Genomic DNA, 24,601 nt, shown 5'->3' on the forward strand with positions numbered 1-24,601 from the left:
GATAAGTGACAATCTGCCTATTTAATTTCAAAACTAAATGACTTTGAGGTTAAAGGCAATTTCACTCGCTGGAGAGATAAGATGATGTTTTTGCTCACAACCTTGAAGGTTTATTATGTTTTAGATCCAACTTTTACTGCACTTTCAGAACCTACTGTTGAAGACTCTGATGCACAACAGGTAAAGAGGAAAAAATGTGAAGAAGATAAATTGATATGTCGTGGACACGTGTTAAATACTTTGACAGATCGTCTATTTGATCTCTACTCCGATCTGAAAATTCCAAAAGAAATTTGGGTAGTCTTGGAGACTACCTATAAAAACAAAAAAAAAATGTATTGACAAATTTTTATCTTAAAAATATTTCGAGTTCAAGATAAATGACAATCTGCTTATCATGGATTAAGTACATGATTTACAAGTTTTAGTTTCAAAACTAAAAGTCCTTGAGGTTAAGGTTCCTGATGCGCTACAAATAGGTGCAATTCTTTCTAAATTGCCTCAATCTTGGAATAATTATAGAAAAATGATTTTGCATTCTATGGAGTCTCTATCAATAAAACAATTCATAACTCAAATGCAAATAGAATGTGAAACACGTGCTCGTGATGCTTGTTGGATAACTAGTATTGATTACAATAAATCCACATCAAGATGTACTTTTACTTTAGGAGGTGGTGCCATTAATTGGGCATCTAAGAAGCAAACTTGTATTATATATTTCATAATGGAATCAAAATTTTTAGCATTAGCAATTGCTGGAAAAGAAGCAGAATGACTGAGAAATTTGTTATTAGATATAAAGTTGTGGCCTCAACGATGCCAGCCATTTTCATATATTGTGATAGTGAAGCTACAATGTGTGTAGCCCATAATAAGATCTATAATGGAAAGTCTAGACACATAAGTCTACGACATGCCTATATAAGTGAATTAATCTCAAATGTCATTATAACAATAGTTTATGTTAAATCTTGCAAGAATTTGGCTAATCCACTTACCAAAGCTTTGTCAAGAGAGGCTATAAAGTCAACTTCTAGTGGAAACGGGCTAAAACCCTTGACTCAAAAGCATTAGTAATGGAAACCCAACTTTGAGTTAGCAAAATTAACAATAAAAGTTCAATAGGTAATAACAAGTTACTATATATTGTCATTATGCACTGAATTTTTATATTAAATAGCCTCATTCTAGAATATTCAGTGCGACTATTACGAGAAGAGGATGAGCAAAAGGCTCTTAATGAAAATGTCAAATGCCTGTAGTAACAGAAGCATAATTACAAATTTCACCTATATGAATATTGAAGTGGTGCCGCTTCAAACAAGAATTAAAAAGGTCTATTCTTATAAATATTCATGAAACTAAGATTAGCACAAGATCAATAAGTGCTAAAGCAGTTGGTAGAATCTTAAAATAATTAAATAATAGTATATGTGTGACATTTTCGATAATGACATAAGGAGTTGAGGTTCAATCCTTATGATACCAATAACTTCGTCTTAACTTTAAAATTTTTACACTAATAGAAAATTCAATTTTTCAAGGTACTTTCTAGTATGCATAGTATTATTAATATTACAAACTAAAAGGGATTGTTGGATAGTTTGTAATATTTATAGGAAGATAATTATTCAGGTATGACTATTTAAAAATAAATATAACTCTTAAAAAAAATATAAGTATTTACAACAAATACAACTATTGAAAGTTGTAGATAGGTTTGTTGAAATACAACAGACACATCTATAAATAACAGTATAGACACATCTGTTGAAAGTAAAAAAATACATCTGTTAAAAGACAACAAACACAATGAAAAGGCTTGTTGTGTCCTAGAGAGTCTTTGTCTATAAATCCCCATTGTAGGCAACAAATCTTTAAAGAAAGTGTGTTACAGCACACCTCAAGCCTACTTTCTTCTCTTTTCTTCTATTAATTTTCTTCTCTTTTCTTCTATTAATTTTCTAACAATCTGAAGTCTAAATAGTCTCAACTCTCAAGATCAAAAATTTGCTCCATTGATTAAGTACCTATTGGAAAATAAGGAAAGAAGAGATTCTTGAAAATCCTAATTTAGAGACTAGTACTTGCTCTTAATGGACTATTGGCATTGCTTTAATGTTGATTCTCTAACAATATATGACAATGCAGACTCAGGAAATTAAGTTTTGTTTGCTCACTGATCATAGTCTTTAGGCTTTCTTCATTGATGATTAGTGTTAATTTGCTTAAAATTCTTGAGAATTCCCTTTCAGTATTTGTGAACAGTCTCACCTTTTTGGTTTGGAACAGAAGTAAGTAAATGAAACAACAATAAATATACAGAAGCTGGAACTAATAGCTAAATGCTATTTCAATTGCGATTCCACGAGTCTCCATTTTCCTCCACGGGGCGTAGTTGATTTGACAAATGCCTTTAATCTACTGGTTCATTTAATACATGCTCTTACCTTGGGCATGAAATAGTCTTCACTCTCTTTTCACCCTTGGTTTAATCAGTATTACCTCCCGCTTCACATAAACAAAAAAAAATAACCTTTGTAAAAAAACAACCTTAAAAATTCTCTGCCTTTGTCTTTTGCCATTCTCAGAAAATTCTTATATTAGTCTTCTTCTCATCTAATAAGTATGTCTAATAAGTAATCACCCACTTAAACCTCCAAAGCCACTGAACTAGGAGACTTAAAGCCAAGATTTAGTAATTATTATTGTTATCAATTTTTTACTCTTATTTCATTATTCATTCATGAATACTCCCATAATTGTGCACCTAAACACAAACAAAGAAGCTAACCGAAACCTTGATCATCCTTTGACAAACTCTCACTCATCAACTTTTCTCCTACACAACGGTTGGGCCACATAATCAGTACGCATTGCAATTATTTTGCAACAAATTATTTTTAAAAATAAATTTGCAACAATTTGAGTTAGAAATTAAAAGAGTACTAGCATTATGCAATGGATTAATTGATTATAAATTAAATTTAAACTGTTTCTATTACTTTAAGCTATCTTAATATTTATATCCTATGTGTGATGTTTAACACGTTAATAATCACTTAAGAATTTAATTAACAAAAATAATCAATTTTCAAAGCAGGAAATTCAATTCTATTAACTCAATTTGCATGAACTTTATGACATTGAACATGACAAAAAGAATTTTTTTTATTTTTTCAATGTTTGTTTAGAGTCATATATTTTTTTGTTTTTATTTTATTTTGTTTTGTGGTCTCAAAGCATGGGAAAGAAATGAAGGGAAGGAAAAGAAAACATGAGGTTTTGATAGGGGAACGGTTGGCTGTATTTAAAGGGGAGTCTAGGAAATTGAGTGAAAAGAAAAAAGGAAAAAGAAAATCGATTAGACCTTTTTATTAAAATTGAAAAAATATCTAAATCATGTATAAAGAATGATTGAGACACAAAAAACAGTGATATTTTGTTAAAAAGCATAACAAAAAATATAAAAATACCAAAAAGTAGATAAATACATGTTTTTAATTTACTATAGAGTAAAATACTAAAAAACATCTGTTAAAAAAATATAAAATAATTATAATACCTTCTATAAGTGAGGATCATGATGGTTTTAATTGAAAAAATATTCAAATCATGAGTAAGGAATGACTATGCAATACATAAAACAGTAATATGTTGTTAAAAGCATAAAAAAATACCAAAATACCAAAAAAATATTGACAATCACGTGTTTTCCATTTAATAAATAGTAGAATACAAAAAGCACCTGTTAAAAGATATAAAATTACTATAAAATCCTATAAGTGAAAATCATTATAGTATAGATGGAAACAAACTCTAGTCTTTGGGATTCATGCACTTTGTATTTCTAGAATCCCGCAATGAAAGGTCATCTTCTCAGTTTTGTAATATGAGAATCTTTATTACCATCTAACTGTTACTCGAATTGTCAAGTTGGTGAACAAGGAGGGATGGAGACTCAACCAGAGACGCAAGACTCATCATCCAAACCGGAAACTCTCAACGATTGGCTTCCCATTACCAAGTCTCGCAATGCTAAGTGGTGGTACTCTGCCTTCCACAATGTCACTGCCATGGTTGGAGCAGGAGTTCTGGGTCTTCCGTATGCTATGTCTGAACTTGGATGGTACGTTCTGATATTCTCTTTCTATGTGAACGACTAAAATCTTGATTGGTTTCCAAGAAAATGTGAAAATAGTAAAAAGACTCAAACAGAGAGAACAAAAAATTGAAGGGTTTGCCATGTAGGATTGAACCCATTTATATGTTTATGCCTTTGTCATTTTTGCTTTGTACAGATTTCATGGTTTGATTATTGCATGAGAAAATTTTTCGATTTCTCTTCGTCATGACTTTTGAGATCGAATAGCATGTGTTTAAATGTTTTCGTGCAAAAATAAAATGACTCGAAAATTTTCATCAGGGGTGCTGGTACTGTTATCATGATATTGTCATGGGTGATCACTCTTTATACTTTATGGCAAATGGTGGAGATGCATGAGATGGTTCCTGGGAAGAGATTCGACAGGTACCACGAGTTGGGGCAGCATGCCTTTGGTGAAAAGCTGGGGCTGTGGGTAGTGGTGCCTCAGCAATTGATGGTGGAAGTTGGTGTCAACATTGTGTATATGGTCACAGGTGGAAAATCATTGAAGAAGTTCCATGACACCGTTTGCCCTAACTGCACAGACATCAGAACAACTTACTTCATCATGATCTTTGCATCAGTTCACTTTGTGCTCTCTCATCTCCCCAGTTTCAACTCCATCACCGCTGTCTCTTTTGCTGCTGCTATCATGTCCTTTAGGTACACTACATATCGTCTTTCAAATTTGGTGAAAATAGCCTACAAGCACCCGTTAATCAATTAGCTAGTATTTTTTTGTTGATCTACCAGCTATTCTACAATTGCTTGGGTAGCCTCCATTCACAAAGGGGTTCAGCCAAGTGTGGAGTACATTGAAAGGGCCTCAACCAGTGCAGGGCAAGTGTTCGGCTTCTTCAGTGCTTTGGGAGATGTAGCCTTCGCCTTCGCTGGGCATAATGTGGTCTTGGAGATTCAGGCAACAATCCCATCCACCCCGGAGAAGCCATCCAAGAAACCCATGTGGAAAGGGGTGATTGTGGCCTACATCGTGGTTGCCTTGTGCTATTTCCCAGTTTCCTTCATTGGCTACTGGGTGTTTGGGAACAGTGTCGAGGACAACATTCTGATTTCGTTGGAGAAACCCGCTTGGCTTGTTGCAACTGCGAACTTGTTCGTTGTCATTCATGTCATTGGAAGTTACCAAGTAAATGATTCGCCCCTCTCTTTCTTTCCAATGTGAATTTCATCTGCAAGATGTTCTCTTCATTTTTCTCTCTTTGTTCATTGCAGGTCTTCGCAATGCCAGTTTTTGACATGGCAGAATCATATCTTGTCAAGAGGATGCATTTCACCCCAAGTCTAATGCTTCGCATCATTACACGCACTTCATACGTTGGTAAGTAACATTGAAGTGGTAATAAATATAAATCTCATATCAGATATCATAAGATATCAATAAACTTCAAATGCAATAATGGGGAGAAAGTAATTAATCTGATAATGACAATTACAATCTGTCTAATTCTGACTTGGCAGCCCTTACCATGTTCCTTGGAATGACTTTCCCTTTCTTTGGTGGACTGCTGAGTTTCTTTGGAGGCTTTGCTTTCGCTCCCACGTCATACTATGTAAGGCATCCGTAGTAACATCAAAACTTTTCCCCCTATATCACCTTTAACCTCTATATTGCAACTGCCAAAACCATCTAATTTGTTAATCAACTTTGCAGCTTCCTTGCATCATATGGCTTGCCATTTACAAACCGAAAAGATTCAGCTTGTCATGGATCACAAACTGGGTATGCTCTTTGTGATTTTGTGGAAACTTAATTATAATTTTGACTGTCTAAAGTATCCAATCGGATAATATATATTTCCTTGGATGTGGCAGACATGCATTATCGTTGGTGTACTTTTGATGGTATTGGCTCCAATAGGCGCATTGAGGCAGCTCATTCTTCAATCTAAGAACTTCAAGTTTTACTCTTGATTAAACTTTCTTCAAGGAGAAAGATCAGGGAGTGCATCAATCGACAAGCTGCATGCTGATGTGCTGTTTAACATTTACTCTTTTTTCTTTTTCCCATTTTTATTTTGTTTAAAGATTAGAGATCTTGGTTAATGTAGTAAAAGTACATAAAGTTAGTTACTAGCTTATGTTTAGGTAGAGTTGGGAAGGTGACACATAAAGAATGTGTAACATCTTCCTTATTTTTTTTAATTTCGATTGTGTTCTAATGTTGATTATGTATTAAAATTACAGATACATATGTGACATAATATTTAAAAAAAATTTCAAAAAATTTATTATATACTTTTATTAGATAAATCCTTATAACTAATTTTTTTTTTTTCTTATTGTAAGAGTTAAACAAACTTTATCCATTTCCCTCCACACTCACACTCACTCTTTCGCTTGCAAAATGCAAATCCTCCAAACCCCTCATTTCTTCTCTTTCCCTAAACCCTTAAACCTTTCCGCCCCAAAACCCTGTTCTCACCCCCATCATTTACCATGCTTCCCTTCCTTGTTCAAAACCCATTTCCCCAAACCTTCGACCACCCCAAAATCCTTCAGCTCCGACGAATTCCCCGTCGATGAAACCTTCCTCGAGAACTTCGGGCCCAAAGACAAAGAAACCGAAGACGAAGCCCGTCGGCGCAACTGGATCGAACGAGGCTGGGCCCCATGGGAAGAAATCTTAACCCCAGAAGCCGATTTCGCTAGAAAATCCCTTAACGAAGGCGAAGAAGTCCCTCTCCAAACCCCTGAAGCCATCGAGGCTTTTAAAATGCTAAAACCTTCTTACAGGCTTCAAAAAATGAAGGAAATGGGGATTACAGAGGATGAATGGTATCGAAAGCAGTTTGAGATAAAAGGGGAGATTCCAGACCCTCTGGAAACGTTGTGGGCAGGGCCATTGGCGTTGAGACACGTGCCGCCACGAGATTGGCCGCCGAGTGGATGGGAAGTGGATAGAGAGGAACTAGAGTTTATGAGGGAAGTGCATAAGTTACAGGCGGTGAGGGTGGATTTGGAGAAGGTGGAGAAGGAGGCGATAACTGGTGAAGCAAATATGGGTTTGGACAGATATAAAGTTTTTTTGAAGCAATATAAAGAGTGGGTTGATGCTAATAAGGATAGATTGGAAGAGGAGTCTTATAAGGTTTGCATTTTATTATATATATAGTCTTCCTTTTTCATTTCGAGCGTGTTTGGCATGTTTTCTTTTATGTGGGTTGTGTGTGTGTGTGTGTTTATACTAAGTTGATTTGGGGTCAAATTTGGACGTTTTGGTTAATTATTTTGTAATGGGGTTACAAAGAAGTTTATATTTAAAGTATTTTATTGTGAAGGCATTTAAAGAAATAATTATCTAAATCTTAAAAGTGTGATCGAAGGAGAATGATTAGTTGATGCTGAAATCTCTCTTTGAGTTTCGAGTAAGGTTGACATGTTAATGAGTTTCTGTGCTGGGTTTTAAATTGGGATAAAGATCTGGTAATATATGAGTAGTGTATGTATGTATAATTGAAGAAGTTCACCTCGTTAAGCCATTATATTCTGCTGTTTGGTGATGCAGTATGACCAAGATTACCATCCTGGTAGGAGAAAAAGAGGGAAGGACTACAACGAGGACATGGTAAATTGAATTGCCAGTTTCTCCTAGTTTATAAGTATTAGTTTTTCCTTTTCTTCTTTTCTTATATTTTGTTCCAAATTACTTAAAGGTATTGATGATGACCAATTTATTGTTTTCGACAGTATGAGCTTCCATTTTATTATCCAGGACAGGTAAGTTTCCCAGGTCATTGTTTCTTATTGAAATACTTTTTAAGTTTTCAAAGATCACATTAGAAAGAACAGGTGTATGATGGATTATGTCTGTGCAGATCTGTGAAGGCAAAGTGACTACTTTACACCTATATCAGGGGGCATTTGTGGACATAGGTGGTGTATATGAGGGGTAATTTTCATCACTCAATCTAATTTAGTTGTACCAATAAAATTATTAGTTTAAACGATAAATTTTATCATCTCCTAAGTTTTGTTTTTTCTTTTTCCTTAAATTAGTTTTGCATAACTTTCCCCCCTAGTGTATCCTAAAGGCTTTTGTAGCCAAAGATCACATGTACCCAAAAAGAGAATCTCTCCTAAAGGCTAAAATTCCCTATTTGTTCACAATTTGATTTTTTCCAAACTTCAAATATGTGTAGCTTTGTTCACAATTTTTTAATGTGCAGTTACTAGGACATTGACTTGGCATAAACTGTGTAATTCTCACCCATAATTTTGCAAAGAAGAGATATGGCATTTTGCAATTCCAAATGGCATACTTAAAGACATAATGTAAATTCTGAGAGGCATCGTTTATTTAACAATTTGATAACTAATGATTTCAAATATTCAGCAGTAGTGGATTAATGGCTATTGTATAGGCTTGATTCACAATAGCTGATTCAGTATCAACTGATTCAATAGATTATTTATGATTTCACTCATGATTATAAGTTGATAGAGTCCATGTTTAACTGTGAAGGTTTCCTACTAGATTTATATATTGTATCCATATATTTCAGGTGGGTCCCAATCAAAGGTAACGATTTGTTTTGGATCCGCCATCACATAAAAGTTGGTATGCATGTTATTGTTGAAATTCTGGTGAGCATTTTTTGGCTTTTCCTTTTTGTATTAATTATTTCTATTAATTCCTTTTTCTGCTACTAAACTTCCTATTGACATTAATTATGTATCTGTTAATAGTATGTTTCACCTTTTTCTTTTATTTCATCTTTTCTGTAGGCCAAACGAGATCCTTACCGGTTTCGGTTTCCTATTGAAATGCGTTTTGTCCATCCTAACATAGATCATCTGGTGTATGTAAATATGGTAGTTCTTTGTTCTTTATTTTCTATGTGGTATAACATGGAATCTGATTGGTATTTAGTGCCACTAGGAGTTCATGCTGTTGTTAAGTTTATTAATTCTAAAATGCTTTCTCATTGTTTTCTGACATTTGCATCCTTACTTCCAGGTTTAACAGATTTGACTTTCCACCAATATTTCACCGTGATGAGGATACTAATCCAGATGAATTACGGGTATGTACCTTCTAGTCTACTTTTTGTCCTTTTTATCATTACTATGTCAAGGTTTTCTATATCTGAACTGAACTCGTTGAGACCATCTTTTATGGTGTCAACATGGTAGAAATCGGATTTGCCTCAACTTTAACATGTTCTATTTTGATTTGTTTGGTTTTTTAGAGTCTTTCTCAGGTGTTGTGTTTTATCCAACGCACATTTTATGGACTGTAATTCTTGTTACTATAAATTTGTTGGTTTTCTCTCGATTGTTCACTAGGAAGCAGACTTGTGGATGTTTACTCCTCTATTGATGGTTTTGTCTATCTAATTTGTTTGTTTGGAGGGTGGGGGGACTTTGATTCTACCATCCTGAAGCTTGTTGTTTGGGTTATTTAATTAAAGTATGACTTCAAAAATTAGTGCAACTGAGATATTTGTTATCCCCTAGTGATTTTGTTTACTGATTGTTCTATTAATTATTTTGAATTTCAAATTTCTACCATCATTATGCTTTAATTTCTTTTTGTTCCCTTTGCAGCGTGATTGTGGAAGACCTCCTGTTCCTAAAAAACATCCTGGAACAAAACCAGAAGAGGAGCCATTGTTGTCAAATCACCCTTATGTTGATAAGGTAATTCGGCAGCAATATCTTTGTTGCTGATCAGTTTTTTAGATATGAATGCATCTTTTTTCATCTTTTTGGTAGGACTGACTTCTTTTTGATAGCATTGTGCTAAACCTCTGGCTAATAAGTTTGTTCATGCATGTGCATCAGTGCATGCCATGGGTGTGGGCATTCCAAGAACTGATGCATCTTCTTATGACAATATTTGTACATAGCCATGTTAACAATGGTTGTCTAATGCTATTATTACCCACCTGACCACTTCTTCTGTGAGCCGCATATAATCAATCTTTCTACTATATCCATTTTTGTCTTTTATGCAGTTGTGGCAGATCCATGTTGCTGAGCAAATGATTTTGGATGATTTGGAGGCAAATCCTGAGAAATATAAAGGTAAAAAGTTATCAGAATTAACTGATGACGATGATTATGATGACGAGAACAATGTTCAATACACCAAAGCATATTACAAGAAAAGCCTAATACCAAAAATGATTCTGGTGAGCCTTTTTTTTTTTTTTTACTCACCAACTTATCTGCCTATATCTACCTTCTAATGGTTATATATCTGGATAGAAAACAAGTGTTAAAGAACTTGATTTGGAAGCTGCCTTAGCTGAGCGTGAGGTAATTATTCCTTAGCTGTTTGCAGCCTCTATTCTTGATTTTTTTTTTAGTTTTTCTCTCATCTTTCAGAAATTTCTTTTTACCACCTTAGTGCTTGGTAGTTATGTGAAAGATGGACAGTCTTCTGTTCTAACAATATTCTATGAACAAGGCATGTGCTTCTTGTGAACTAGAATAAGATGCAAAGCCTGAGAATTGTCCTGGTGGTCACTAATCAAAAGTGATTGTGTTCATTTTATGTATACCTTACACAAAGGTCAAACAATTTCATAAATATCCATAAAGTCAATATGATATTGCTTTCCAACCATGAAGTGCGAATTCTTTTATAATTCTACGAAGCCGTCAGGAGTTTTCTGTTGTTTTTTTTTTTTTTGAAAGGTAAGTGTTTTCTCTGGTTGTGGTCTTTAAGTTACCATATAATCAAACTTCTGATGGAGATTTATTTTTTTCCCTGGAATCTGATACAGCTCCATAATAAACTTAGAAGTGAAGCAAAAGAAAGAGGAGAGGAATATAAAATCAGCAAGTTTAGGCGAAATATTGAGATGGATGAATATGATTTTATACATTGGCGTCGATCATTTGAGGAAAGAGAAGCTTTGATCAGAGACATCAGCTGGTATTCCCATTGGTCTTTTTTCTTCCTCCCCCTTTTACCTATATGTTAACCCCACAGCCGACCTCTGTTATGCTGTTATATGCTCCTATATCAGGATATCAACCTTCAAATCAAATTAAACTGTAACATGACCTCACAATTTTGAATTTTATTAATACTGAACCGAAGGGCAATCTTGTTTTTGATTGCACCGTACTAAACATTTTTCTAGGTAATGAAACTAATTCTAACAATATAAAGGGAGGTCAGTGATGCTAGTTGCCTTTAGAATTGTCATTCCAAAAAATTAACATATAAAGTTGCAAATGCTGAATAAATTAAGTTATCTTGCCATGTATGCAAATCACTCTTTTATAGGTACTTCGTCTTTTAATTGTGAAATACATGCAATACATTATTCATTACTTATGGTGATTTTAGCAAATTGCAACTGGTGAAAAAATTGACTGTATTAATAGCTTATTTTCTTGGCCTAAAGTAGTGCAATTTTGAGTGATGGTTCATCAAGATATTTGTGTCATAGAATCTTAACCAAGCATTAAAATAGAGTTAGCTTTTAATCTATGGTTCTTAGGATCAGGTTAATGTAATAGTCTTTCACTAAATCTTGATCTTGTCATAATGCTGTTTTGCTTAAACCTTGTACCATTATGTATTTGATTTTAGAAGTACATTGAGACATGGCTTTGCTTTTGGCTGAACTTTCTTGTTGACACTTTAGAGCACTTAACAATTACACTTGAGTTGCTTTTATCTATAAAGCTCGACCCCTCCTGCTTCATTCTGCATTGCAGCACTTGTACCTCTATCTAGGTATAGCAGGCAGTTATTGAGCACATGTCTATAGGTGTATGCTTTCTGTATCTTAACTCCTACTGAAGCACTTATTTTTCACAGCCGTCAAGCTCTTGGTTTGCCATTGGAAGAGCCCGGGAGGTATAAAGATGCCAGTTATTTTGGGAAGGATCAATATGATCCTTCAAATCCCCTGTATCGATATGACTACTGGGGAGAACCCAAGAACTCTGAAAAGAGTAAACAAGAGCGGATGACAGATGCCCACAACAAGTCTATTGTAGGCAAGGGCACTGTTTGGTATGAAATGTCTTATGATGATGCCATCAAGCAGAAAATGCAAAGAGAAGCCCGTTCAAAAGGAACAATGCAGAAGGAGGCTGATGAAGATGAAAAAAGACAGCAAGACAGCGATGATGAGGATTTTGATTACAGCATTCTGAGCGAGTCTAGTTTGGGGTTCCCAAATCAGCCTCTTGTTAATGGGACTGAATCTTCTAGTATAACAGATGGGGGAATGTTTGAGAACTAACGTTAGCGGAGGATCATGCTTGTACACAAATTGATGTATAGTTAACAGGTAAGAGCTGAATATACGACGGGGAGATGAGATGAGACTTTTATTGTAATGCTTGTCATATATTTTGAGAAAACAAAATAATAAACAAAACCAGACATCAGTTGCTGAAAACAACGACCGGACCATCAGTCACAGCCTGTGGCTTTGAAATAGTAAAAGCGAGTTGAAAGCAAGCGATGAACAGAAACGAGCCAGAAAAAGGATGTACTGCTCAACCATTAATGCAATCCTTCAAGTTGTATTTCACGTATTAAAAAGCTTGAGATTATGTAATAACAATGGAAAGAATTCCAGCAATGGTGACCACAAGTACTTATGGAAAAAAGAATGGACGCACCGTGATTCCCATTTTCTCTACTTAAAATATATTACAATTCGCCAACCCACCTCTACAATTAAAAATACACTCCCAAGCCCCCCCGGAAGACCGACATCCAAATCAAAAATAAGGGTAAAGCAGTGAAAAGAGAGAAAAAATATACTAACGAGAAGGCAGAATTCCCTTCCTGAGCCCCCAACACCTCAATGCATCAGAAACATTTAGCTTTCTTTTTACAAACAAACAAACAAAAAAAAAAAACACCTGAACTCTGATGCTTCCTACCAAGCACAATCCAACAGCTAGTCAATCACAAGATCCGCAAGCCAGTAGCAATTCATGCTAAACACTAACGCTGCTTCTGCGGTCTTCATTTCTCTGAAGGTTGTGCTTAGGGTGTCAAAGGACCATTGCGCAGAATTTTTCAGAACCGCACTTACATTCCACTCAACAAGCAATGGGAGAAAACACAATCAATCAATTTCTCCTTCCTCTACATCATTTACTGGCTCTGGAGCACTTTGGGGAGGTTCATCTTCTTCATCCTCATCATCCGCCTTCATGTACAATCCTAGCTGCTCAAGGGGATTACTTCTCCCCTGGAGTTTGAAACTTCCTAACCCATTTTGAGAATGACTTGGGCTTGTCTCCTCCATGAAATTAGGTAAATGTTCATCATTGGAAGTCCTAAGCATTTCAAAATCTTCCATAAATTGACTGTTCCCGTTGATATCCACTGTCTTCTCCATCTGCAAATAGCATAAAGTTCTTAGTGGCATTAAGATAAGGCCGCACCATTTCTGCCGCATAACAATGTTATCCCTATTTACCTTTAAAAGTGCCTGACGTGCAGCTTCTCTTTCCAGCTCCCTCTTCCTTTTTGCTTCAGCAGCAGCTTCTGCTTCAGCTTTTATCCTAGCCTCTTCTGCAGCCTTGGCCTCTACTTGCAATCGTGCTTTTTCTGATAACAAATTAAAAAAAAAAGGGAAAAGGGGATTATAGAGCTTCAGATATTCAGAAAAGATTTCTAAATTTGCTTTCAATCAAAGGAACATTAGTGCAGGAAAACATTTCAACAATGATACAAATTCCAAACCTTCTCTCTGCCACCTTTCAAGTTCCTCCCTCTCCATCCGCAGTTTCTCAGGATCACCCTTTTCACCCTGCACTCAATCACATTATAAATTACCAACCGGTGAGTCAGAGTAAACTGACTCTTCGACCATATTGCACATATACAATGGCTACTGGACTAACCTTTTCAAGTGCCTTTTCTCGAGCTTTAAGTATGGTGTCAGCAAAACGTTTCCTTAATACAGCTGCACGATAGAGCTTCTCAGGGGAGACTTGCCTCTCAGCAGGAGCACTCTCCTCTATTATATTACATTATTATGGGTGAGATGATGCCCCAAAAGTTAACAGTACAGAGCTTAATTATGCTTACCATCTTGGTGCCCTTCTGCCTCAATAGCACTAGGCTTATCATGAAATTTTAACTCAACTTGACCCAACTCGTTTAAAGACTCTGAACAAGGCACAGAAGAATGGGCATTTTTATAAGACATTGACCCAAGACAGATTTTCAGGAGGCATACATGATGCATAGTCAAGAATGGGAAACTCACGATTTCCATCTTTAGGAACAGCAATACTGCCGTTCTTTGAATCCACATTTGTTCCTGAATCCAAATTTTCCTACCACATAGGGAGGGGAAATTAGCTTTAGAACAGTGATACACTATGTCTCAAACATAACCACTGGAGAAAGAGAGACAGCAGATTCATTTTCAATTCACCAAGACACTCAAATTTTCCAAATTATCACGACATAGAGATACCTTCACAGAACTTACAGGAACTGAAGCTTTAACAGCATCTGATTCACTACCAGAATCACTACCAGAATCTGATTCTGAAAGAAAAATATCAAATGAAAAAGAAAGTTTTTAAAAGAAACAACATAAGGTTACAATTGCTGTGAAGCAGGCTCCACTTAAAGTAAAAAATAGCACACAAAAGCCTAGAAGTCTTTGCCAATTTATGGATGCCTAGACAAAATTAGGAGACAAAAATAAATAGGCAACCAAACATATATATATTTTTTGTGGGTTGACTCACATAGCTCCAAATTATAGATACATCACCAAGTGAAATGTAGAAATTATCCAAAAAATAAAGACACGAAGAAGTAGAAGCTAGGCAACAAATCTCATCAAGCAAAACTAATTTAATAAAATGGTTCTAATTTCAGAAACTCTACTCTCAAAACCAGTAAACTGAAACCACCTTGAGCTCCAGTTTTAGTGACTCATGTTCCCATAAAGGCCTAAGGTAATACGTCAAACACTTGATAGAAAGAGTTTCACTGTCAAAGATCGACAAGTGACTTGGTCAACATTACTCAACCTCGCATCATAAACAAAGATGGCATGTTACCAAACTATTCCCCTTTCTTTCTTTCATCTCAAATATGATGCCCCAAAAATATTCAAGAGTCATCTACGAATGCTCAACCTACTCCAAAATCAAAACAACCAAAGTTACCTAAAAGCATCAGGGACAAAGATCCAGAAAGAAAGCCAATCTATGGCTAAGCATGTCAGGATGATTAGATAGGCTGTAAATGACCAGAATTACCCATTGCAAAAGAAGGATTTTACTTGAAGGTTCAATTCCATCAACGAAAAAATTTCCACATGATGTCATTTTCACAAATCAAAAACAAACTCCTAAGGATTAAGTTAGATTTGAGTTTCAACATGTTAGGACAGATATGCAAACTTCATAAACAAGGTTTTGCCCTTTACTCCAAGTAGGAAGTAGAAACCTAAGGACATCATGGAGCAGCAAAAAATAAAAAACCATAAAACTGTTTTATTAGCCAATCAACAACAATGAAAAGTAACAAAGAAAATTTTCAGGCTTGAGAGCAGTTTGAAGTTGCAAACTATGGTCGATAAAAAATAGTTAAAAAGCTCAACACGGATAGGAATATAACATCAGAATGTTTATTAGAGATAACATTCACATAAAACTGCAAATTTTTCATACATAGCAAAGACCAGCAAGACCCTAATCCAGCATATTTCCCATATTAAAAGAGTAAAATATATTTCCTACTAAACTTTTCTTTGATGATGAAACAGTGACGGCATGCTCATACACACTCCAGTTGCTTAAAAAAGGATCAGTGAGGCTGAATAAATAAACAAGGAAAGGTTAACTATGATACAAACCACTAGAAGAAGAGCCTGATTCACTGCTGGAGCTACTGGAACTACTGCATCTACTGTTTCTACGGGTTAAATCCTTCTCTATTTCTACAGGAGGGCAGCTTGAAGTAGGATGATCATTTCCACCAACGACATCTACATCCTCGTCAACTTGATCATTACCTAATAAGAAAGCGAAAAAAATCAGTTCCTTTGATGATTTGGTTTACTAGCTTACTATCTGCAAATAACCCAGCAATGAACAGAAGTACAGAAAATTACCTCTACATGGCTGCATTGATGAGTTGCTAAACCCTGATTCATTATGAAGCTGCAACAGGGAAAAGACATAGCAAAATCATAAATGCCATTATCACATTCTGAATAGATAAAGCACCAAACAAGGATGAGATAGAGACATGGGAATACCTCCATTTCGCAAGGTTCAGCTTTTGCCTGATTTTTCTGCTTCTCCAGCAAATAATCATCCAAAAGTTTTCGCAATTTGAACAAAGTTTCACCACTGAGTGCATCAATGTCAATCTCAATCTCATCCTCCATTAGACCTTCACTAGAACTCTGTTCTTTAAGGAAGTCAACAATGTTTTCAGGCAATTCTCCCAACAAAGCCTCCAACTCTGCGCTCAAATTATGCCTCTCCTGATCATTCATGATCTGTCTAACAGGGTCTGGCTTGATCATAGTGTCTTTTGGGTTTATAGTTTTCTTTTTGAAAGGTAAACTGCCACTATTTTTTTCAACTTTTATAGGTGCAGTTGCTGTTGAAGGTACAGCATCTATATCCATGGTCACAGGAAGCTTCTTTTCTATAGCTTTCCATCTCACTTCAAAATATTTACTTAGCGTCTCAGCCATGTAGTGGACATCGTTTCCAGGTGGGTTATATGTCAATGCATTTGAGAAAGTAAGGCGAACATCAGCAGCAAAGTCCAATGGGCTCAAATACTGCCCTGAAGCTAACCTCTTCTTCACAGTGCCCAAATCCATAGGTTGCTTGATGACAGTTAAATAATCCGGAATGTTCAACTTCACCACATCGACAGGGTTGTTAAAAACCCAACCAAAATTATGTTGCATCAAACGGTTAAGTAAAGTCTCACATTGCTTCATCAAATGAGCATTCGAATTACTCACTGTCACAGTTGGCTTCACAGTTTCAAAACGCTTGGACATGCTCTTTTTAATGCAGGCTCCATTACGTCCTCCGAAAGGTCGTTTCCTCCCTTGCAAACTCAATACTCCTGCTGATTGACAAAAACTCTCTACTGGAGGCCTCTTCTTCCCATCATTACAGCTCTTGTTATTAGTAGACAGTGATAAACCAACAACACTCATGTCCAAAGAAGCAACTTTTTTCTGTAGCACCCGAACCTGTTCAAGCTCCATCTTTAATCTCGACTCCAAATCCTTTCTCTCAGGTCGTGACATCTTAGACAATGACAATACTTGCGTAGGGACACCAAAATTACCATAACTATCAGCATTCAAACTGATACATTTCCTTTTAGGTGCGCCTGAATCCTCTGATGCAGTCATCTCTGTATCAACCTGTCCAAAGCTCCCAAAGCCCTCCGATCCACCCATGGTCTCAACCACATGACGGTAATCGGGAACAAAACCAGAAGAATTCCCTCCCTTAGAGTACTTCCTAGACTTCCCCATCAATTGTGAAAATGAACACTTTTTGTATTCCTTCTGTCCTGTGTACTCTATGGGAATAGCGGGTGCCATAAGATTAACTTCCAATGACCGCACATATCAACTATTCCAGCAAGTTTTATACTCCCTCACAAATTATCCTATTAAAATCCAGTCTCCAAATGTTCAATTTGGTGTAACTAAAATAAATCTATTCGTAATTCGTTTGTAACCAGTTGAAACTCCAAATGTTACGTACCTATTTATTCAAAATCTTTAAAAGTCACAAATGGGCAGTTCATTACTCCTCCAAAGAATACGTATGGCAAAATTGCAACCTTTTCAACCCCCTCAATAGTCCTTTATTCTCCAGCCGAACACCAATCTCAAATCTTAGGATTCACATTAGTCAAAGAACAAAGTTTTCAATTATAACCCTAACAAAAGACAATCAATATCTAAAAATGAAAACCCAAGAATTATAAACTCTCTTCATACGTCCCCAGTTGGTGCTACCTCAAAAAACCCTAAAACTCTATCTTTCCTTTATTTGCCGCTCAAAGAAACTCAAATTTCACTTATTTTTCCTCGTTTTCGAACTAATTGCAATGAATTGGCCGAGCGATGAGGATATATTTAAAGCGAGAACTATTGAAGAAAATAAGAAAGAATTGGTACTTACAAGCGAAAAAAAATGAAAATCTATGCTAAGCTCATTTGAAAATAAGGCCTTTAGAAATGAGATCGAATCCAACCAAAAACCGGGAAAAAAAATGTGGCTAAAACCCTAAATCTGCTCCACAAGAATCCCAATTTCAAAACCTGGATCTCGCAACGGAGCCGCTGATTTTCTCGATTAGAAACCCTAGAGAGAAAAACTGAAAACCCCTTCCTCGACAAATCTTCCCTTAGCAGTGCGAGCAAAAAGAGAGAGAGAGAGAGAGAGAGAGAGAGAGAGTAGACGCTGATGATGATGGGCTCCGCTCTCGTAGNAGAGAGAGAGAGAGTAGACGCTGATGATGATGGGCTCCGCTCTCGAGTTTGCCTCCCTACTTAAAGGCCCAATGGCTTCGTCACCCGCCGCAATTGAACGGATCCCAGCCGTTGATATGTTCAGTCGGTGAAATCTAGCGGTTAGGATTTTTATTACTACATCAACCGTCAGAGTCTAGATCTGACGGCAGTTATAATTCTCTGTCAAATCTTGATGACTTACTTAAGTTCTAGAATTACAGAAATCCAATTATTTAAATAGTCAAGCGAGTGAGCAAACGCTCTTGTTTAGGTAAATATGCATTACTCGCTCCGATAGCTAGACGCGCTGTTACGGTTTTCATAATGGGACAGGTGGCATAACAAAATCAGCGAGTAATGTGTTTTGAAGGAAATGAGGGAAGTCATAGATGGGAAGAAAAGAAAAGTTACCGACCACGTGTCTGCATTGACTTGTCACCGTCAGAACTCACATGTGACGCGGCAAGCAAGCTGCTTTGTCAACAAGTGCTCAAATTGGGTGCTCAGCCGATTCTCTGCATCTTTTTACTTCAACGAAATTTTCAAAAAGCAACAATTTCCTGTGTTCTTTTTTCTGCAACAGTATGCATGCCCATTGGGCCTTGTTGGAGAGCCGAACGGACTCAAAAAGAATCGTAACCCACCTGTGGGAATTGGTGTGGGCCTTGATCGGATGACTGCGGTCTGTGGATTTTAGAGCATTTTGCTTTTCAAAAACTAACAGAGAAAACTGAATGCAAATAGTAAAAATGTAGTAAACTCGACAATGAAATAAAGCCTGTATCCCAGATTGGGCTACCCTAACTCTATTCATTTAATTAATGAGAGGTTTAAATGTTTTGCGTCTACAACACATGTAGGCAAGTGTTTGTAGGAGTACATAGAATAAAGATAATGAATAATTGAAAAGTAACACTAATTTAAACATATTCTATGTTACAATTCTTGCAAAAGTGGAATCATACTTTTTAGTATAATCTAGAAAAGCTAGATATAGAACTTTTAATTTCTTTTGTATAATTTTATTTTGGAAAAAGAAAGAAAAATAAAATAATAATAATAATAATCAAATGGAGATTTTACTTTTTTTTAACAATGAATCAAAGACTTGCAAGTGGCGAAATCAAATATTAGTCATTGACAACAGATTACGAAAAGAAATATACCTGTTGGTCCAATTACAAGTGAATTATGTGTTTTCTTCTTTTTTCACTAGATTCAGCAAAGATATAGATTCCTCTATTTTACCTCTTTTTGCGTTCAATAAAGCATTGATAAGAAGCTTTGTTCACCAAAAAAAAAAACAGAATTATAAATGGGTATGCGGTGCTTAAAGCCACAGCCACTGCCACAGCCATTGTGCCAGAACATTTGGTACGTTATTGGGCCACGAGAGTAATGCCAGAACCCTCAGGCTGAATAAATGCATGCAATTAGAGAAGAAAGAGGTTCTGCGATCACAAATAAAACCCTAGCTAGAAGCTTTTTCTGGTAGTTTCTATTCATATACTATGCTCTACCTCAGCCACTATCACCAATTTGGAATCAGTTCCTACCTTTTTTTTTTATTTTAGTTCTTGTTGTCGTTGAAATAATAATGCTCAAAATAATATTCTTTAAAGGATATTGGTTATGTCAATGCCTTGCCTATAAATATTTAAAGCGTCTGCCATGTGTTGCATAAAATCATCCTACAGAAATTTAAGTGAGCTAGCTTTTGGCAAACCGTATAAGAAGAACTATCAGTCGGAGATCTTCCGTATCCTAGAGCTTAACTTATTAATGAACAGTTTAGTTGTATGAGAAGTCTCGGCTAAGCCATATGCAAAATGCATGATGAAAGGAACCAGTGGGGGAGAGACAAGAAAACCCAAAAGATAAAAGCATGAACCAATGCATGCATCATTTAAGTTGCAGAGAGCGTCAGAACTGAATATATATATATATATATATAACACAGCATGCCCTTCTCTGTTCCCAACCTCCCTACTCGCATTTACTACCTCTTTTAACATCCTTTAAGCACCACAAACCTTTTACTATCTCTTCGACTCTTCCCCGTTTCATTCCACCGTATCCTCAACCTGTTCTCTGTTTTTTTATATGTTATATATATTTTATGTGTTTTTTCCATGTCCTCGTATCTCTCATCATCTCTCTTCCTCTCTCGGATTTAATTTAACATTATAGCTGTTCCAAAGAGGGAAAGTAGGCAACTCAAAAACCAAAGGGCGAGGCCAATCCAAAGCCCATTTAAGATTCTAGAACGTTAACAACTGAAGAAACTATGCCATTTCCTTGTTTGTACATGCCAAGAAAAAGAAGAAACTTATATGCCAATACATGATAATGAAGAAACTGTTACAACACATGTGAACAACTGAACAAGTAGAATAAAACCATATATAATTTACATTAAATATGGGTACTTTCAGTTCTTTTTATATCCCTTCTGAACAAATGTTATATCTCAAAATAGAAAACACAGATCCAGTCAGAAAGAGAGAAAGAGGACGACTAAACAACGTGCCACAACAGTGAAAAGTTGGAAGAAAACACAAAAAGCAAAACAGCAAAAGAAACCCCATCAAAAATATTCACAATTCAAAAGGACAGTTGATGTAGATTGTAAGCTTGGTCACGCACTTGGCTGATATCCCTAGCTCAACCTTTATATTTATAGGTAGATCAGATGAGGAAAAAGAAAATATAAAACCACATGACTGTGATTTTTCTTTTTGTCTTTTTACCGGCCCAAGCAAAGAGCAGCATTGATATCAAGCCTCCATGCAAATCCACCGCCGTCCATTCCCCAAACATCGCAAGGCAGCGTCAAGGAACTCCTCTCCTTCCCACACGTGTACTGCACCCTTACCCTGCACGTAAACGCCGGGTATGTTATCATCGGCAGCCTCTCTTTCATCACCAACCAAACCATCATTTCCCCTCCTACCATTTCTTTATACGCACCATTAGTCCACGTTACTCTCCCCAACCCATCCGATATAAACCCCGGACACGTGTCCTTCACCAGATTAACCTTCCTCTCCTCGTCCGTACTCCCTAACCCATCCCCACTCACCCACGTGTCCGTCACGCATTCCACCGTGATGCACGACCCCGCCACCCTCCTCGCCTCCGCTGCCATAACCGCCGTCCGATCTGCTCTCGCAGCACCATCCAAAAAATCCACCTTTTCATCAGCAGCTTGACCAAAGCTCAACCACAGAGGCACCATCTTTTTTACTACTCCCCCCTTTTCCTCCTTCGAAATAGAGTCTTTGCAGTCAGGGGTTTCAGGGAGAAGAGGCAAAGTAACTCTTTTTTCTTCGCTCAAAACTCTTCTTTTTCTGTTGCACCGCTTTGTATTGTTCATATTATTTTCTTTGGAGTGTCTTCTTTTGCCTCTCCCTGATTTAGGATAAGCCTCACTGCTCTTCTGGGGAGAAACCGACCCACCGGTCGCCGGTTTTGGAGCGATCGGTCTGAACCGGAGCATTATCCGGTTCACTTTTGACATATCGTAAACCCCAGCAGCTGCATATCTCGCTATGCAGCATCCTCCTCTACCCTCCATTTTTCTCTCAAGAAATCTGTTTTTTTCTCACCTTGGAAATCTCTCTCTCTCGTGCGTGTCCAGGGTTAGGTCGATGGGACGCAAAAGATGAGAAAGGGCAGAATGAGATCGGAGATTTATAAAGGGGACGAAGGGGACACGTGTGAGATTCGACACGTGTGTGAATAGTACGACGAACAGCGCATAAAAAGGATTGGTCGAGAAGCGAGACGTGGCATTCAAAATAGGTGGGACCCCTACGTACGGAACCAGGCGTGAGTGCACCCCGTAGTTGAACCAATGGGAGGGTTTGGAGTGTCCCGGGTATCCGCGCCAATAAGGAGGCACGTAGGTCTCGGGCCTCGGGCTTAACTGCTTACGTGTGAATCGTGGGAGTTAAAAGAAAAGGACACGTTGGCCAATGGGATTCGGATAGAGATATGAGGGGTTGGGTTTCGGGGTTTCCATAAATAGTAGGGGGGAGATGGGTGCCGCGTGGACGGTCGGATGATGACGCGGATCTCGGTTTGATTGGGAATTGTGACGTCAGGTATTTTGATCGAACGAAGAGGCGGGTAGGCGGACGAGGACGAGATGATATTTTCTCTTGTCTCCGTGATTGCAGAAAAGGAAAACGACCGGTTCTTTTATAAAAATTTTGGTTACTGAACTACCCTTGTGTTTTTTAAATGACCTTGATAGTTGGGTATATTACAAATATGGATTCCTGGAGAAGTGACATTTTAGTTGCCTGGCTTGAACTGGAAAGACTTACACATTGCTGCTTTGTAGATGTTGGGGATCAACCAATTCACCACCTCATACCTGGATGTATACAGCCGAATGAAATAGTATATAGTTTTTATTATGCTATTCGTATTATTTTTATTAGTAGTATCTGAATTTGCTTACGAAGCAAAAGAAAGTTAAAAAAATGTATGCTGCTACAAAATAATTCTTTAATTTCAAGGAATCAAAATGTTAAAAATAGAATTTTCATAAGTATCAAAGTGCATTCCGAGGGACTTCCCAATAATTATGTACCAAACTCTATTTAAAATAGTAATATTGTTTGTTTATTTCTAATAAACTAATGTATGATTATGTTTTTAAAAATAAAAATTTAGTGTCTGAATTGTTTATTTAAGGATTAGCATATGATCTTCAATAAGATTCAAATCCTCTTTCTTCAAATAAAAAAAAAAATAGAGAGATGAAACTTACAAGTAGATGTAATATGCAACTATGGATGAGTCCATTTAGGAGTTGATGAAGAAATAGGAAAAATAAAGTTTTAGTCGTGTAGAGGGTTCATCTAGTAAGAAGAGAGAACGTGTTGCAATAAATAAAACCAAATGCATTAGAAGTATTAAAGATGAAGACTGAAGCAATTATTGAAATGTAAGTATTTTGGTTATAGACAATGAGCAATAAAAAAAGGTGGAGAAAGCGACAAAGCACGATGGGTGGAAAGAACTAAGTGGATAAATTTGGAACAATTTGGAGAGAGTTTTGAGAGTAATTTTTGATGAATTTCTTTTGTTTCTCAAATTTCCAAACTCTCGTATTTGTACCATATAAGAAAGCTTTCTTAAGAGTAATTGGTAGAAAAAGAACATTTTTTGGAAAACACATTCTATATGAAAAAAAAAATGCTTGTTATGAAAAAGAGCATGTCCACTATGAGAATAATGAATTATGAAATAGCATTTTAAAAAACGATTTATTACACATTATGAAGAACACGTAATTTGATAGTGTTTTTAAGAGAACATGTGTTGTATAGAAGAATGCACTTATTATAAAAAAATAATGTAATTAAATAGTACGTGTAAATTTTGAATAGCGAAACAATAACACTTGATAATATATCAAGTGCACTTTTAAGAAAGAAGAAAATGATAAAGCACATGTAGTGTAAAAAAATATTAAAAAAAGTACTATTAATTATCTTCATATCTAATCTATCAACTCAAACTCTTAAAGCATCTCAAACATGAAAATAAATCAATCATTTTGAATTACTTCAATTTTCCCATATTACATAGCTATTTCATACATACTTTAGTGCTTAAAAAAGATAATAGTTAACTAAAATATGATGAATAAACTTAATCAAAGATAAATAAACTAAAGTATGTTAAATACTAAACTTAATGTACATCTACAAGTTAAAAATAAAAATTATGGAACTCAATTGTTTTAGTTTTATTTGAAAAGTAGAGAATATATGAAACATTAACTCCAACATTAAATATTAACGCATCATCAAACAATGTTGAAGGGTAAAACTTAAATGGCTAAAAGAGAACAACTAGTTTGCCTTTCTTAGAAAAAGGGTTGATTTAGGTGAAACATTAACTCCATTATTAGGCCATAGTTTTCTTTTTTCAGATATAGGCCTTAGGTTTA

At 36.2% G+C, this 24,601-nt stretch overlaps 4 protein-coding genes across 8 annotated transcripts; 2 read left to right on the forward strand and 2 right to left on the reverse strand.

Moving 5' to 3' along the window:
* On the forward strand, positions 3,957–6,231 carry LOC18605059 (lysine histidine transporter 1). Its single transcript, XM_018117237.1, has 7 exons — positions 3,957–4,132; positions 4,430–4,813; positions 4,904–5,297; positions 5,384–5,489; positions 5,630–5,721; positions 5,823–5,891; positions 5,984–6,231. Exons 1-7 carry the CDS (start codon positions 3,957–3,959, stop codon positions 6,080–6,082), a joined length of 1,320 nt encoding a protein of 439 aa, XP_017972726.1. The 3' UTR covers positions 6,083–6,231.
* On the forward strand, positions 6,471–12,673 carry LOC18605060 (protein PLASTID TRANSCRIPTIONALLY ACTIVE 10). 2 transcript variants are annotated; one of them, XM_007037846.2, is made up of 12 exons: positions 6,471–7,259; positions 7,677–7,736; positions 7,859–7,888; positions 7,987–8,060; positions 8,674–8,755; positions 8,897–8,970; positions 9,129–9,195; positions 9,719–9,811; positions 10,129–10,305; positions 10,382–10,432; positions 10,903–11,054; positions 11,952–12,673. In XM_007037846.2, exons 1-12 carry the CDS (start codon positions 6,516–6,518, stop codon positions 12,379–12,381), a joined length of 2,034 nt encoding a protein of 677 aa, XP_007037908.2. In that variant the 5' UTR covers positions 6,471–6,515; the 3' UTR covers positions 12,382–12,673. The 2 variants fall into 2 exon arrangements, with proteins under 2 accessions (XP_007037908.2, XP_017973301.1); XM_018117812.1 differs by lacking the exon at positions 10,382–10,432.
* LOC18605061 (transcription factor GTE10) lies at positions 12,743–18,566 on the reverse strand. Of its 4 annotated transcripts, none has more exons than XM_007037849.2 (10): positions 16,390–18,566; positions 16,243–16,291; positions 15,985–16,143; positions 14,602–14,660; positions 14,374–14,443; positions 14,193–14,273; positions 14,006–14,121; positions 13,845–13,911; positions 13,579–13,709; positions 12,743–13,497 (listed from the first exon to the last, which is right to left on the reverse strand). In XM_007037849.2, exons 1-10 carry the CDS (start codon positions 17,710–17,712, stop codon positions 13,222–13,224), a joined length of 2,331 nt encoding a protein of 776 aa, XP_007037911.2. In that variant the 5' UTR covers positions 17,713–18,566; the 3' UTR covers positions 12,743–13,221. The 4 variants fall into 4 exon arrangements, with proteins under 4 accessions (XP_007037911.2, XP_017973299.1, XP_007037913.2 ...); XM_018117810.1 differs by having other exon boundaries at positions 14,587–14,660; XM_007037851.2 differs by lacking the exon at positions 14,193–14,273.
* On the reverse strand, positions 20,951–22,312 carry LOC18605062. The gene has a single exon (XM_018116648.1). It carries the CDS (start codon positions 22,208–22,210, stop codon positions 21,380–21,382), a length of 831 nt encoding a protein of 276 aa, XP_017972137.1. The 5' UTR covers positions 22,211–22,312; the 3' UTR covers positions 20,951–21,379.

The sequence above is a fragment of the Theobroma cacao genome, chromosome 3 (genome assembly GCF_000208745.1).
Source record: "Theobroma cacao cultivar B97-61/B2 chromosome 3, Criollo_cocoa_genome_V2, whole genome shotgun sequence".
Lineage (NCBI taxonomy): Eukaryota > Viridiplantae > Streptophyta > Magnoliopsida > Malvales > Malvaceae > Theobroma > Theobroma cacao.

What these genes read in the sequence shown, in the direction of transcription:
- LOC18605059 (XM_018117237.1), top strand. Translation starts at nt 3,957, where the DNA reads ATGGAGACTCAACCAGAGACGCAAGACTCATCATCCAAACCGGAAACT. An exon ending in GCTGCTATCATGTCCTTTAG is followed by an intron (nt 4,814 to 4,903) that starts GTACACTACATA and finishes TTGATCTACCAG; the next exon opens with CTATTCTACAATTGCTTGGG. An exon ending in TCGCTCCCACGTCATACTAT is followed by an intron (nt 5,722 to 5,822) that starts GTAAGGCATCCG and finishes TCAACTTTGCAG; the next exon opens with CTTCCTTGCATCATATGGCT.
- LOC18605060 (XM_007037846.2), top strand. Translation starts at nt 6,516, where the DNA reads ATGCAAATCCTCCAAACCCCTCATTTCTTCTCTTTCCCTAAACCCTTA. An exon ending in AGGACTACAACGAGGACATG is followed by an intron (nt 7,737 to 7,858) that starts GTAAATTGAATT and finishes TGTTTTCGACAG; the next exon opens with TATGAGCTTCCATTTTATTA. An exon ending in TTGATCAGAGACATCAGCTG is followed by an intron (nt 11,055 to 11,951) that starts GTATTCCCATTG and finishes TATTTTTCACAG; the next exon opens with CCGTCAAGCTCTTGGTTTGC.
- LOC18605061 (XM_018117810.1), bottom strand. Translation starts at nt 17,712, where the DNA reads ATGGCACCCGCTATTCCCATAGAGTACACAGGACAGAAGGAATACAAA. An exon ending in CTGAACCTTGCGAAATGGAG is followed by an intron (nt 16,292 to 16,389) that starts GTATTCCCATGT and finishes TCCCTGTTGCAG; the next exon opens with CTTCATAATGAATCAGGGTT. An exon ending in TGTTCCTAAAGATGGAAATC is followed by an intron (nt 14,274 to 14,373) that starts GTGAGTTTCCCA and finishes TGCCTTGTTCAG; the next exon opens with AGTCTTTAAACGAGTTGGGT.
- LOC18605062 (XM_018116648.1), bottom strand. Translation starts at nt 22,210, where the DNA reads ATGGAGGGTAGAGGAGGATGCTGCATAGCGAGATATGCAGCTGCTGGG.